The sequence below is a fragment of the Microchirus variegatus genome (assembly GCF_963457635.1).
Source record: "Microchirus variegatus genome assembly, chromosome: 23".
Lineage (NCBI taxonomy): Eukaryota > Metazoa > Chordata > Actinopteri > Pleuronectiformes > Soleidae > Microchirus > Microchirus variegatus.
In genome coordinates this window covers 2,160,399-2,175,398 of record NC_139824.1, presented here as the reverse complement: position 1 = coordinate 2,175,398, position 15,000 = coordinate 2,160,399, and the positions used below count along the sequence as shown (strand labels likewise).

The following is a 15,000-nucleotide window of genomic DNA, read 5'->3' as shown; positions in this document are numbered from 1 at the left end:
ATAGCGAATATTTAACATGTTCTATGAACAACACTACCATTGACTCTCCCTCCTGTTGATGCAGCCACCGTCTTCTCTTCTTGCCGTGAAACTCCCTAACCTGGCAGCCCTGGGCTCCCTGAGAGCAGTCAATCAAAGTCCAATGGCTCTGCCCCAAAGTGTTAAAATCTTTCCCCGTGTGCATAGCAGCAATCCACGAGCAAGTGGAAGCTGCCTCCCGTGTGAGTGTATAATGAGCACCACGAGTGCAGAAATAACCCTCGAGCAGCAAAGCAGCCTCTCACACGAGCGAGAGCAGTTCCTGTTGAGCATAAGGTATTCAAATCTGCGTACAATGGTTAATATCGGTGCGGGTGAAATCACATACATCGCTCATGAGTCATTGTTTTGTGTGCGGGATTATTGACCCAAATCCGATTCCATACGTGTGTTTCACGCTGAATGCAGCTCTAAGCTGCCACTGGAAACGCCACAGCAAGCTGCCACAATTTGCGCTTGCTGTCACACGATCATCACCCCCCCGTGGTGGGCCCACTTTTTGTAGATTTTCAAAATCAGGCATTGGGATGGGGGTAGCCTCAGACCAGGGGTTTAGTTACTCTTTAGTTACTCTTACTTAAAAGTATGTTGCAATTTAAATCACAATACATGTCAGAAAAAGTGCAATTACACATTTTACTCAAATCTTCAAGCTCTCTAATTCTCCATCACAATCCTTAGCCTCTTCCTTCATCCAATACAAGGCATGTTTCGCTGCTTGTTATTTTCTGTGCACTTTTCAAATTAAAAAAATACAATTACTTTAAAAGCACACATTTCTTATATAAGGCGCAATTGAGAAGAGCAGACATGCAACAGAGAGAGGAAGATATTCTCTCTGTGGTAATGACAGGTTTAAGCTGAGAGGGGCATGTGGGGAAACATGTCTGGTATGGAGACTCCTGTGCCATTTGTACTAAAGACTTTTCATGTCTTATACCAACAGCACAGCTTTTATTTTTTTAATTCTTTTATCTAAAAATAAGGCAAATAGGCTTATGTATTTATGTAAGCTGAACCTGATTCATCCAAAAATGCTTTAGTAATAATGTATGCAAGTTTTTTTAATAGGCACACACAAAACACAGTTTAGTGGCTTTACCTCTTGGTGGTGCTGTTGGCACCAAGTTGGGTGTTGAAGCAGTGCAGTCCATCCTCACAGGCGGTGAGCAGTTGAGTGCTTGGGGAGGTGGGAGGGAAGCAGATGTGCAGAGGTGTGGCGCTGGTTTCCAACAGCAGTAACTGCCTAAAGGCCCAAACATAGAAATATCACAATCTGATTAAAATATTACAGTCTAATAGTATAATAGAAAGAGAGGTTTATCATGGAAAATGTTAAAGCTAAAATGTACATGCAGTATGTTACCATATCAATAAAGAACAAAAGGAAAATAAGATGATACGTGTTGCCGTTTTCATTTTGTAAACCAAGCACCAAAGCAGAGGGTCATAGTGACATAAAACCATCCTTAAACACAAAAAACACATTCACATCTTTGACAACAAATTTGAAAATAAATTATAATTAATGTAAGCTTTAACAGAGATACGAGCAGGGGCGGCCGGTATATAGGGACGATTTGGGTGACGCCCTCCCAACTAGGAGGAGAAAAATATTTTTTTTCCTCAGCAATTCCAAAGATCCTTAGTACTAATATTCCTTTCAGCGTCTCTCCCAGCAAAGGTAGTTTTTATCAGTGTTCTAGACATATTGACTGTCATTGTCCAATCAGAATCGCCAGATTCAAGTCACGTTTTATGGTTCCGCCTCATCTGGGGCGATTTAACTGACGTGAAGAATCGCCCAAAAATTCTCCCATTGACTCTCATGTTAAAAACGTTTTTTTCGAAAAACATACCCTCCAATGCATTTTTAATGAGGATTTATGTGCATGCACTAACGTGCTTGCGTCATATGTAAATTGAGCAAAGAGAGGAGGGGATATCTTCTCTTCACTTCACGTCTCTCGATAAGTTGTTCGCCTCTCGAGTGGTGCCGCTGTGAGCGAAGCTTTTAAAAAATACACAGAGGATTGTGCTCGTTAAACTGGTCCCAGCACAAACTGATAAGTGCACGTACAGTGGGGCAAAAAAGTTCTCCCACTTAAAATTATGACAACGGTCTGTAATTTCCATCATAGGTACACTTCAAATGTGAGAGACAGAGTGTGAAAAAATAATCCTGGAAATCACATTGTAGGATTTTTAAATAATTTATTTGTAAATTATGGTGGAAAATAAGTATTTGGTCAATAACAAAAGTTCAACTCAATATCACGCAAGATCTCATCCTGTGGGGTCAAAATTATCATGAGAACGGTGAGCAAAAATCCCAGAACTACACGGGGGACCTGGTGAATGACCTGTAGAGAGCTGGGACCAAAGTAACAAAGGTTACCATCAGTAACACACTACGCCGACAGGGAATCACATCCTGCAGTGCCAGACGTGTCCTCCTGCTTAAGCCAGTGCATGTCCAGGACCGTCTGAAGTTTGCCAGAGAGCATATGGATGATCCACAAGAGGATTGGGAGAATGTCATGTGGTCAGATGAAACCAAAATACAACTTTTTGGTACAAACTCAACTCGTCGTGTTTGGAGGAAGACGAATGCTGAGTTGCATCCTAAGAACATCATACCTACTGTGAAGCATGAGGGTGGAAACATCATGCTTTGGGGCTGTTTTTCTGCCAAGGGGACAGGACGACTGATCCATGTTAAGGAAAGAATGAATGGGGCCATGTATCGTGAGACTTTGAGCCAAAAACTCCTTCCATCAGTGAGAGTATTGAAGATGAAACGTGGATGGGTCTTCCAGCATGACAATGATCCCAAACACACCGCCCGGGCAACCAAAGAGTGGCTCCGTAAGAAGCATGTTGAAGTCCTGGAGTGGCCTACCAAGTCTCCAGACCTCAACCCCATAGAAAATCTGTGGAGGGAGTTTAAAGTCCGTGTTGCCCGGTGACAGCCCAAAAACATCACTGGTCTAAGGGAGATCTGCATGGAGGAATGGGCCAAAATACCAGCGACAGTGTGTGCAAACCTGGTGAAGACCTACATCAAACGTTTAACCTCATGTCATTGCCAACAAAGGACATATTACAAAGCATTGAGTTGAACTTTTGTTATTGACCAAATACTTATTTTCCACCATCATTTACAAATAAATTATTTACAAATCCTACAATGTGATTTCCAGGATTTTTTCACATTCTGTCTCTCACATTTGAAGTGTACCTATGATGAAAATTACAGACCTCTGTCATCATTTTAAGTGGGAGAACTTGCACAATCGGTGGCTGACCAAATACTTTTTTGCCCCACTGTAGTTTGACCAGTGCCACGGAGTTCGCGCTTTAATACGCGTTAGCTGTTTATGGCTCGTAGCAGCGGACAGCAGTCATTTGAAGCTACGTTCGTTAGCTTGTTTGCTGTTTTGTGTAAGAGTATTGTAAAATGCATTTAGCAACACATGTAAAGATCAAATTCTGCACTTTCCTTTACACTTAATTAATAATTTGACTGCACTATCTTGTCATATGTTTGTTGTATGTATCTGGTAAAGGTTGTGAAAGCTTTCGATCCTTGGTCAGTTAATAAATACTTGACTTAATATGCTGCCGCTGTCATTATGTGGTTGCTGGACACATCTTGTGTCCTGTTTAGCTATTTTACATCATACATTAGATTCATGTAAATAATATTTGTTTATCAAGTTGCCATCTAGTGGACACAAGGAGGACTGTTAATCACCTAACAACAAATTGATACCATCTTGCTTTATGCACCTATCATAGGGTCACTTTATCATTATCAGAAAAAATTGCCCCCCCCCCCTGAAATTTTCTTCAGGAGCCGCCACTGCATATGAGTTGTATAATTAAAAACAGCTCCATTGAGTTGAGCACACATTTCACTTCCTGAAACTACTTCAAAATAAAAGTCACCATTAATATGTTTTAGACGTGAAGATGCAGCTGCTGAAACTCAACTTTGAGTCATTTGCATGGAATCTAATATAGAGCTTTATAGACTGAGCAATGTCTAGGTTCCAGGGATTAAAACTAACTTTTTTCACCACCGTCCCGGAAACGTCCCGAAAAACATTTTGAACCGTCCCGAAAATCTTTTTTACATTTTGAGTTGTTACTTACTGATAATTATGTTGATAATAAATAATATATTTATTTTAAGACTATATTTGTTGTGTTGTTGTAGATGACAACCAACACGCTCAGTCACAGAACTGTAGCCTACCTGACCTTTGCATGAGGCTGTCAAAATTGCTCAAAAATGATGTTTGAAAAAACACAAATATTCGAATATCTGTATTTGCGCATGATATCAATGACGCGCGCATCTGGGTTGCGTTGCATCCGCTGCATCTGGGGGTTTTCAATCAGCCAGACTGTCAGGTGATGACAGCATGACGTCTATAACAGGACGAACTAATACAACCAGACAAAACTACTTGTATAAGTAGTTTATTTAAGTTTAAACATATTTCGCAGCATATTACCTACACAAAAATAAGTAAATGAACTAATGACCAAGAGCGCAGACCTCACTCGCTCGCTCTCTCTCTGCGCATACTGGTTTAAATGAACAACAAACAAATGCTGAGTGCTGATCAAGAGTTTTGTGCAGCAATTAAAGGTCCCAAACATGACAGGCTTCATTCGGTGATTGAAACAAATTATGTCATCATTAATAAAACGTTTACATGCAGTGCGCGCACACTCGCAAAGCAGACAGCGCGGCTGTGTTTTTCCACATTCAATATTAATTTTCACCTCCGAATGTTAAAACCTAATCGAATATATAGGCTGTTAAGAGTGTCATTGGATGGGCAAGATCTCCAGTCCGACTTCACCCGTTTCATGTAGGAGAAACCACGCTTGCAGCAGGAGCTGCTCATGGGCGGGTACACTCAGACTCTTCAGCCAGCACAACATCGTATCTGGAGTAAAGCAACACAGCACAGTGACAGCAGACCTTTGGCGACAGTATCCTCGTCTCGTCGATGAGCTTGAGCGGCAACAGTATCTCAGCTCGAGCGGTGTGCAGTGGAAGAGCACCGAGTGTGAGAGTCTCTGCGTCTCACTGAACAAAACAAACGCGAGCGCGCCAGCCATTTACCTTTTCACATAAGTATTTTCCACCGATCGCGAACCCGTTCTGGTTCACAGAAAGTGTTGAAAACTTAAACAGAAAAATTTAGTCTACTGTGTCCTCGTATAGCATAGCGTACAGCGTACAGCATATTTACTTTTTTTAAGTTAATTTCAAAGCTAGATCAGGTATAGTCAAAGCTAGATCAGGTATGTCCTGATTAGAATAGTCCATCTTATGCTGCCATAGGCTTAGACTGCTGGGGGAATTTCCTATCATGCACTTAGAATGAGCACACAGACTTTGCACGAGCCGCACTTTCTCTACCCTGTCCTCGATTTCTCAACCCTCACCACTTACCCTATGTCCCCCCATGACATGTAGGCCATCAATCCAGATGTAGCACATCTTTAACTGATTTTTAATCTCTTACAGTTCTGCTGACCCCAGTGAACGGCATGAGGTCAGGACAGGAAAGAGGGCTCCGTTATCCCCAAGTCTCTGACCACAACAGCCTTTGCTACAGGCTGCGCCAAACCGAGTGATCCAGATGGGTCCTGGCCAGGCTTTTAGCCAGCAGGGCGTCCGGGCGTCAGAGGGCAATGGGGGGACACCCTCTAAAAAAATCCTAGCTAAAAGCCTGATCCTGGCATTTAAATATTTTTCACTTTTTATTCTTTGTCATTGTGTATTGTATGTTTTGGGTAACATCTACTGCATGTCTGTCCGTCCAGGGAGTGGATACCTCCCTAGTTTCTACATTTTTTCTCTGTTATAAGGGTTTTTTTCCCTGGTAGTTTTTCCTTACCCAGGTCGAAGGTCTAAGGACAGAGGATGTTACCAATCCTGTGAAGTCCCGTGAGACAAACTATGTTTTGTAAACTGTGGGCTATACAAATAAAGATTGATTGATTGATTAATTAATTAATTGATTCATTCATTTCCATTCACAATCAAGTCAAGCTACTGCAGCTACGCATATTAACATGCATTTTTTACATATAACATTTTACATATTGACACTTTTCCAACTAAGGATTTACAAAAGTTTCAATACTCACACAACTTTGAAGTTGTACTGGCTGTCCACTCCACCAATGTCCCACATCAATATCCTATTATCGTATGATCCCGCTGCAACAGATGATGGAGAATTATACCATGGCTGGTTTGAACCAACTGTGAAACCTCAAAACTTTACTGATGTAAAAAGGTAGATGAGAAACAATCAATGTTTCAGTGTTTCAGAGAGGAGTAAAGTGCTGGAATTAATACCTTTATTTAAGAAGGAAGGACTGGCAGAGAGCATATACAGATTGCAGGAGGTCAAAGTTAAAGTGGATTGTGCCTCTTACAGGCTTACCTCATTATTAAACGTGAGTCTAAAGCTCCTCTCAAAGATACTCGCTACGCGGCTAGACAATTTACTTCCTTTGCTTATCAAGGATGACCAAACTGGCTTTATTAAAGGTCGCAACTCGTGCAACAATATGCGAAGGTTAATGAATATTATACAGTTTTTCCATCAGCGATCACTTGAAGGTTTGGTTATCTCACTCGATGCGGAGAAGGCGTTCGATTGCGTCTAATGGCCTTATTTGTTCCACACCCTGTATAAATTTGGTTTAGGCGAACACTTTATTAGATGGATTAAGCTTCTATATAACAATCCTCTGGCTGCAGTTCTTACTAATGGCTTACGATCTTCAACTTTTAAACTCAAAGGGGTACAAGGCAGGGTTGTCCTCTTTCGCCTCTTTTGTATGCGCTAGCCATCAAACCTCTGGCTGAGGCAATTAGGACAAACCCTGACAAACATGGTTTAGCTCTAGCAGATAAACAGTACAAGATTACACTTTATGCTGATGACGTTTTGATTTTTTTGACCAGATCCAAGACATCCACTCCGGCCCAAACTAATGTTTGAACGCATTAGACTGGACTTGGAGAGGTGGAACGTTCTTCCTATCTCCTGGTTAGGTCGTATTGCTTTATTGAAAATGAACATACTCCCAAGGTTATTATACCCAATTCAAATGATCCCAATTCTCTTCTCGCATAAAACTATTACCAATCTGAATAGCTGGTTTAGCTCCTTCATATGGGCCAAGAAGAGAGCATGCCTCAAAATGGCTACGCTGCGTCTCTATTCTGAAGAGGGTGGTCTCGACCTCCCAGACATCCGGCGATATCAGCTTAGTGCTCATTTACGCTTTATAACTGACTGGGTGCAAAGCCAGCCCACATCTCTGTTAACCCTTGGATGTTGAGAGTTCTAAGTCCAAATCTCCTTTAAAAAATTTCTTAAAACACTGAAATCTCTTAAATCTGCCCATAATAACCCTATTAAAGTTAACACTGTTAAAGCATGGCGGATTATAAGAAGAATAGAAGGCAGATCACAAGTCACTTCAATTCTAACTCCAATATGTGATAATCTTGATTTTTTGCAAGGTACTACAGACAGTGGTTTTTGAATTTGGGCAACTAAAGGCATCTCTAATTTGTGTGATTTATTTGATGGACCAACTTTATGTCTTTCACTCAATTAGCAGAAAAATATAAAATTCAAAAACAAGATTGTTTTTCGCTATATACAGATAAGGGACTATGTCAGGAGAAGCACTACACTACTTGTTCAGAAACCCCCAAATCTATAAGCTTGTTCCACCATTTTCTCAGAGGCTATGGGAATACACTGTGACGCACTCTTCACTTGAAACAAATCTGGGAAAAAGAACTTGATGTAGAAATTACAGATGACCAGTGGCATGATGCTTGGGAGAGTACGAAGACTCATTGCCTGTGGTCCTGTTGGAAAATACAGAGGTTTTGGTTTATTATAGGGCAGGAGATAAATAAAATCCTAGCCACTAATTTAGAAAATAATGCCGTATGCATGCTGCTTGGGATATCCAACAACCTCATTAGTGATAAATATGATAGGAAACTTTATAAATTACTAACATTCTGTGCAAGAAAGTGCATACTTTTGACCTGGATAACAGACAAGGCTCCATAAAAAACACAATGGCATAAGGTCATACTTGAATATGTTTCACTTGACTATTTGACATGCATGCTACATTCTAAAGATGATGCATTTAATAGAACATAGGAGTCTTTTATGTCTTATATAGGATTGGATATTTCGGCTATCTTCACCTGTGTAGAATGGAACTTGATTGATGCCGGTTTATCTTTTTGTAATACCTGAGCGACTGTCTTATAAGGATGATTGTATCTGTGAGCCATGGTTTTGTTTTTTTTTTGTTTGTTTTTGTCTATCCTTTGTGGGGATTATCCCCGGAATCGTTGTTTTGTTTTTGTACTGAAAAATGAAAATCATTAAACATATTTACGAAAAAAAAAAAAAGATAAAAAAATATTTTTTTTCTTAAAGTGGACTTGCCTTTTGTATTCAAGAGTAAAAGTTTTTAATCGTCTTTTTATGTCTCAGCTGCAGACACAGCGAGACTGAACAGAGTCTCAAATTTATTTGGATTATTACAGCCCGAGTAAAAATAATTGTAACTCACTAAAGAGGTAGTTTCCCTTGTGATGGTTGAAGTGGAGGACAGACAGAGACTTGCGACTGGCTCTGAACTCCCCGTACGCCACGTTGTTTCTGGGATGGATCAGTTTGACCAGTCCTCTCTTTCCACCAGCTGCCAGGATGCTGCAGTTTTGAGCCAAGGACCCGCCTCCCCTGGACATCAACACCGTAGACCAGGCCAAGGAGAAGAATTCCTGATGTGCAGAAAAATGAGCAAAACCCTGAAGCTTGTCTTACGATGTCAACATTCCAGTTTTTCTGACAGTAGGGCAGTTGTGCTGCACCATTTTTTTCACATTTTATCACATCCACGACAGTTTTATATGAAATCTTGTATCAATAAATTCATGTTAGGTACCATAAGGACTGCAAAGTTTATCCAAGGTCAAAACATAATTGTATAATATTGTATTGATCGTTTTCCATAATTTCTTACAATTATGGGAAAATCTACAAATAACTACAAAACAAGAGGCATCGTTCAGATTTTGGTCGCAAGACTAGAACAATTTAAAAGACTAAAATCTCACTTCAGTAACACCGTGAATATTTTTTTATTCCTGTATATATTAATCATGGTTGATTTAGTTGCATTAGAATATGTTTTCCTTATTCTCTGTAGCTGCAGTGGATGTCCTTAAGTTTTCGATTTTATTCAAACTTTTTTTTCTTTAAATAGCTTTTAGGTGTTCTTATGTCTACATGTTCTTCCATATTTTGTTAAGTTTACAGCAGGGTTTCCCCCAGTACATTATAAGCCTGGAGATCAGCTGATCGCGTTCCACCGGACTATCGGTGAGACCTATGGACATCCCGGCTGAGATCTGGAGAAAAACACACAAGGATGCAGAGGTGCAGGGCATTCGAGGAGGAAGAAAGGAGGTGAAACTGCGGAGGCTTAGGAGGAGGAGATATAAGCCGTGTCTTCTGTCTCTCATCATGGGGAACGTACGGTCACTGACGGATAAGATGGATAAGCTCAGATCGCTGGCCCGATGTTCTTCCCTGTGCCAACTCCACTTCTAAATGTGACCCGCCACGGACCAAGCGGGAACAAGTCGGCCGAGCGCAAAACGAGAAAAACAGGAATATTTTTTTTTTCAAAATTAGGGATTTCCGTTTTTTTCAAAATTACACAAGTTGAAGTTTTGAAGAAGCCACTACCTGCTTCAAATCACAGTATTGTGGGTCTTAAAACTATAAACTTTGTGTATGAATTAAGGTTGTTTTATCGCTGTGAATCACTCCTAGTTTGTGTGTGGCGATCTCACATTCCAGAGCCTTTGTTGCTTTTTCAGCCAATCAGCTGACGATCACGGAGAATACACATGGCTAATTAATATGCAGCTCTCACTCAGAGAGAGCGAGCAAGTGAGGGGGAGAGATAGGCATGGAACTTTCCAGCGTATGTGTGCAGTGTGTGTGTGTGTGCGAAATTAAAGCGTGATTATCATCAAAGCAGTCATCATCAAAGCTTTGTTTGGCAAAGGAAGGCAAAGAGAACAGGAGTCATGCAATGAGTCAGCTGTGGCTGAGCAGCTTCTTCATGGACAGGGACAGCGAAAGCACAGAGACGGCTGTGTGTGGAGCATTTTAAGCTAGCGATCTTTATGCTAACGTGTTAGCAGACTTCATCGTCACAAAAACAACAAACAGATGGATTATTCCGCGGCTGAAAGAGAGCAGGACACACACGGTAATTGTCTGAGATGATGACATGACGCCAGCACAGCTCTCTCTCCTATCGAATTGGACATTTGGAGGCGAACAGACTTAAAACTGTGACGATAAGGAAACATGCCCGGACCTCTTATCTGATCGGAGGCACTGAAGTCTGCCGGAATACCTTTCAGTTTCTTATGGGGTGAGTTTTCATTAACATTGTTTATCTATGTTATGTTAGTGTTCATTCAAATTCACATACAGCCGCACATAGGGACGCTGTCTTTTAATAATCCACTGTGCGTTTCATAACGCCGTTTGGCTACATTGTTATTAGCTATGCTTGCTTAGCTCCCTAGCTCGCTAGCTCGGTACTGTATTATTACAATGAGAATGATACGCACATCGAAACTTTTGTTCGGTCAGATGAGCGTATTATAAGTCGTAAGGGGAGCATGTCACGGCCCTCTTTGAGATTTTGTACACCCGCAGGTTCAGTTTGATAATTCAAATGCTTTGAGACGAAACTCCCGTGTTCGAAACCTAACATTGCATTGAATGATGTGTGAATGCCACACCTTTGCATGCATGAATCACACATGTGATTAACACAATGTGTGATGAACGTGTTAATTACACGTGCAATTCATGCACATAAGGTGTGGCATTCACATATAATTCAAGCAATACTACTGATCAATCTATACTGATTCAGTGATAAAGTGCCTGTTAACATGAACCATGATCTGAAACAAGTATTTATTTATTTTTTTCAGAATCCTGGGCATAAGGAAGGCATTGACATGTGAAGGTGCTGCCAACCCATGTGTCCAAGGCCTCAGTGTGGCGTCAATACATGAGGTCGGCTAAGGCTCTTGGTATGTGTATAAATTGATTTCTATACAATAGCCAAATGCTTATATAGACTGCAATATGTATTGTGTAAAATGTGATTTTTTTTTGGGAAAAGTAAAATAATTATTTACATTGTGGTTCTTGCTGTCAACAGGTAGTGGAACACAGCTCTCCTGAAAGTCGCCTCAATATTCCGCAGCTTGTTGGAACGGCAGATGGCAGAGTGATAGTAAAGACCATCGACTGGCAGACACATCTGAGTCCCTACTTTCGAAAGCTCCCACAGATCAAGAGTTATCAGCACTTTAGGTATTTATATTCAAAATTCTGCATTTTATGAATAAAAAAAATCACGAATGGACATGATAGTGTTCCATGTGAACAGTGAGCCATGTTTTAAATATCCTGTTGTGTGCTTCTATTCTGTCACAGCTTTGATGCCAACAGACCAGGTGTGGTGCTTGCTCAAACTCACAGTGATGCAGAGCCTATCGAGTTTCAGCTACTGCGCAACCCAGGAGTTCTGCCCCCTGTTGACAGTCTTCCCGTCCTGGCCCCACCTGGACTGACCATGGACAGGCAGACGTATCTTTTTGAAAAAATCAGGCCTTTCTGTTCTGATGAGGCAAAAGACTTCACATGCCCAGCACCAAAGGTTACAGCACAGAAGAGTAAGCAGAAGAAGTGTGCGCTTGTGATGTCACCATTTAGCCCGCATATCAACTGTGATGGACAGAGTGGGTACAACCACATTGTGGGGCAGGAACTGGTATTGAAGATGATAATATAGTCCATGGTCTGGAAAATATTGAACTCTCCTTCACACACTTAGATATATTCTATTTGATATTTGAAGTATGTATCTATCTTTCACCTTTCTTGTTTCTCATTTTTATTCAAGTGCTTTTTGTAACAGAAGAATTTCCCTCTGGGGATCAATAAAGTAAATTCTGATTCTTATCAGTCCACTGAAGTACTTACAGCAAATAACACTACATTGACATGAACTACATTCATTCCTTTGTTTTCAAACTGCTACACTGTTTCTGTCCTGTGGGCTAACAGACATCAGATGTCACTGACAGCTAGACTGGGTGGGGGGTTGTGACAATGTTAATGTGATGCAAATTTGCAGCTATTGGCCTGACTCCTCAAGAAGGTCGAAATCTTTCAGGCTGAATTTCTTCCTAAAGCAGTTTGAGGAGTGCCTACATTCAAATGGGCACATCTTCTTCAAAAATGATCAGATGGACATGTGTTTGATATTGTTGGAAAGCTTAGAAATCACACTTTCAGAATATGTTAATAACTCCAAATGTCCTAAAGTAGACTTGTGAACGCTTTGGCCATGGCTGGACACAAATGCGAGGGTTAGGGTTAACCCTAACTATTCACTCTGTCATCACTCGTTTACAGACTAAACACCTGAGTGCTTTCATTGCTCTTCATTGATCTCAGGTGACTTCAACCACGTCACCATGGGCACCACACTGCCAACTTTCACCCAGTATGTGACCTGTATCACCAGAGAGGAGATAACTCTACAACCGGGTTGTAGCCGTGTTGTGATAACCCCGCCCACTTTGAGAAGGTACGTTCTCTGTAGTGAAAACACAACTAAACCGTGCCGTTTCGTGCCGTGTCACTCAGTGCTGTGTAGCGTAGAGCTAGTGGAAAAACGCCATTTGACAGTGCTCTGGTAGCAGAGCCAGCAGTCTTTTAAGATTTGTCGAGAAACCTGCAGCTTGTCCTTCTTCCACCTGCGTTCAGCTTTGCTGCAATCCTGTCTGGCTGCTCGAGTTCTCGCATTGAACGAGGGCTCAGGTTTAGCTTTGGGCTGCACAGTTTTAAATGGAGCCACAGAATTCAGCAGGAGAAGTGAAACCAAAGACTGAGCACCTCCGTGTTTACAGATAGCTCCGTGTCAGGACACAGAGCTAGTTGAAGGCAGCAGAGAACTGACTGGCAGTGAGGGGGTTAAAAATCCGTCGACAGCGATTAGGAGTGGCATATTTTACTGCAGCACAGGAGCTGTTACAGGACCTATGCTGAGCGAAACTTGAAGCGAAAGCGAAACTTGGCTGCATATGGAGCAGATTATGAACTCCCTGCGACATTTACTTGACACAAGAGATCATTCTCTCTCTTTGAGCAGCTAACTTAAGAGATTAGCTCATTTGATGCAATGGTTATTCCCTTAATTGCAGCACTAAAGCATCTACACAAAGATTTAGAACACAGAGTGAAAACAATGAAAAGTGCGCTCTGCTCTTAAGAGTCTGTCACCACATTTTACTAAAATCTACTTTCTGTACTCGATCCTCGTCATAAATATCATTATTTGGATGTGGCTAAAACTGTGTAGAGAAATGATCCAGTCTGCTTTGGATACAGAGAGCCCGCTTGAAGACGGAGAAGCACACAGGGCAGGAGGGGGAGAACAGTGCAGGCGTGGTGCGCAGAAAAAAAAAGGGCCATCTGTCTGTTGAGAGGGCACTACCACTTTTTTATTTATGTCATTTATTCATTTTACTTCTAAATGTGACCAGCATTGCATGGCTTGTTTTAAGATTCACTATCCGATGACTTAATTAGGATTTAACTCAAGTGTTTTTTTGTTTCAAGAGTGTGTCTTTTTGTAAACTCTCTAGTAATAAATGTATTGCAATAACACATAACAGTCATACTTTCAAATTTAAACAACTTTTAACATTTGTTTTTACAAAAACACAGTGGGCCGCTGGTGGGCTGCCCGAGAGGCCCTACCACCGGGCTTAGCGGGTTTTCTGGGGGAAATCCTGTACAGGTCAGGTATGGATTATTTCTAGTGTATTTACAGTGGGGCAAAAAAGTATTTGGTCAGCCACCGATTGTGCAAGTTCTCCCACTTAAAATGATGACAGAGGTCTGTAATTTACATCATAGGTACACTTCAACTCTGAGAGACAGAATGTGAAAAAAAAATTCTGGAAATCACATTGTAAGATTTTTAAAGAATTTATTTGTAAATTATGGTGGAAAATAAGTATTTGGTCAATAACAAAAGTTCAACTCAATACCAAGCAAGATCTCATCCTGTGGGGTCAAAATGATCATGAGAACGGTGAACAAAAATCCCTGAACTACGTGGGGGGACCTGGTGAATGACCTGTAGAAAGCTGGGACCAAAGTAACAAAGGTCACCATCAGTTACACACTACGCCGACAGGGAATCAAATCCTGCAGTGCCAGACGTGTCCTCCTGCTTAAGCCAGTACATGTCCAGGCCCGTCTGAAGTTTGCCAGAGAGCATATGGATGATCCACAAGAGGATTGGGAGAATGTCATGTGTCAGATGAAACCAAAATACAACTTTTTTGTACAAACTCAACTCGTCGTGTTTGGAGGAAGACGAATGCTGAGTTGCATCCCAAGAACACCATACCTACTGTGAAGCATGGGGGTGGAAACATCATGCTTTGGGGCTGTTTTTCTGCAAAGGGGACAGGACGACTGATCCGTGTTAAGGAAAGAATGAACGGGGCCATGTATCGTGAGATTTTGAGCCAAAACCTCCTTCCATCAGTGAGAGCACTGAAGATGAAACATGGATGGGGTCTTCCAGCATGACAATGATCCCAAACACACCGCCCGGGCAATGAAGGAGTGGCTCCGTAAGAAGCATGTTGAAGTCCTGGCGTGGCCTACCAAGTCTCCAGACCTCAACCCCATAGAAAATCTATTTAAAGTCTATGTTGCCCGCCGACAGCCCCAGAACATCAGTGCTCTAGAG

General features: G+C 41.4%; 1 protein-coding gene across 1 annotated transcript in view; it reads right to left on the bottom strand.

Moving 5' to 3' along the window:
• Positions 1-15,000, bottom strand: part of lrwd1 (leucine-rich repeats and WD repeat domain containing 1) — a gene marked incomplete at both ends in the record, with an annotated part of 47,889 nt that overhangs the window by 20,246 nt on the left and 12,643 nt on the right. Inside the window, 3 exons of the mRNA XM_083909299.1 lie at positions 1,142-1,285; positions 6,217-6,289; positions 8,695-8,905. Coding sequence (XP_083765425.1) covers positions 1,142-1,285; positions 6,217-6,289; positions 8,695-8,905 — 428 coding nt within the window. The remainder of the gene's footprint in view (positions 1-1,141; positions 1,286-6,216; positions 6,290-8,694; positions 8,906-15,000) is intronic.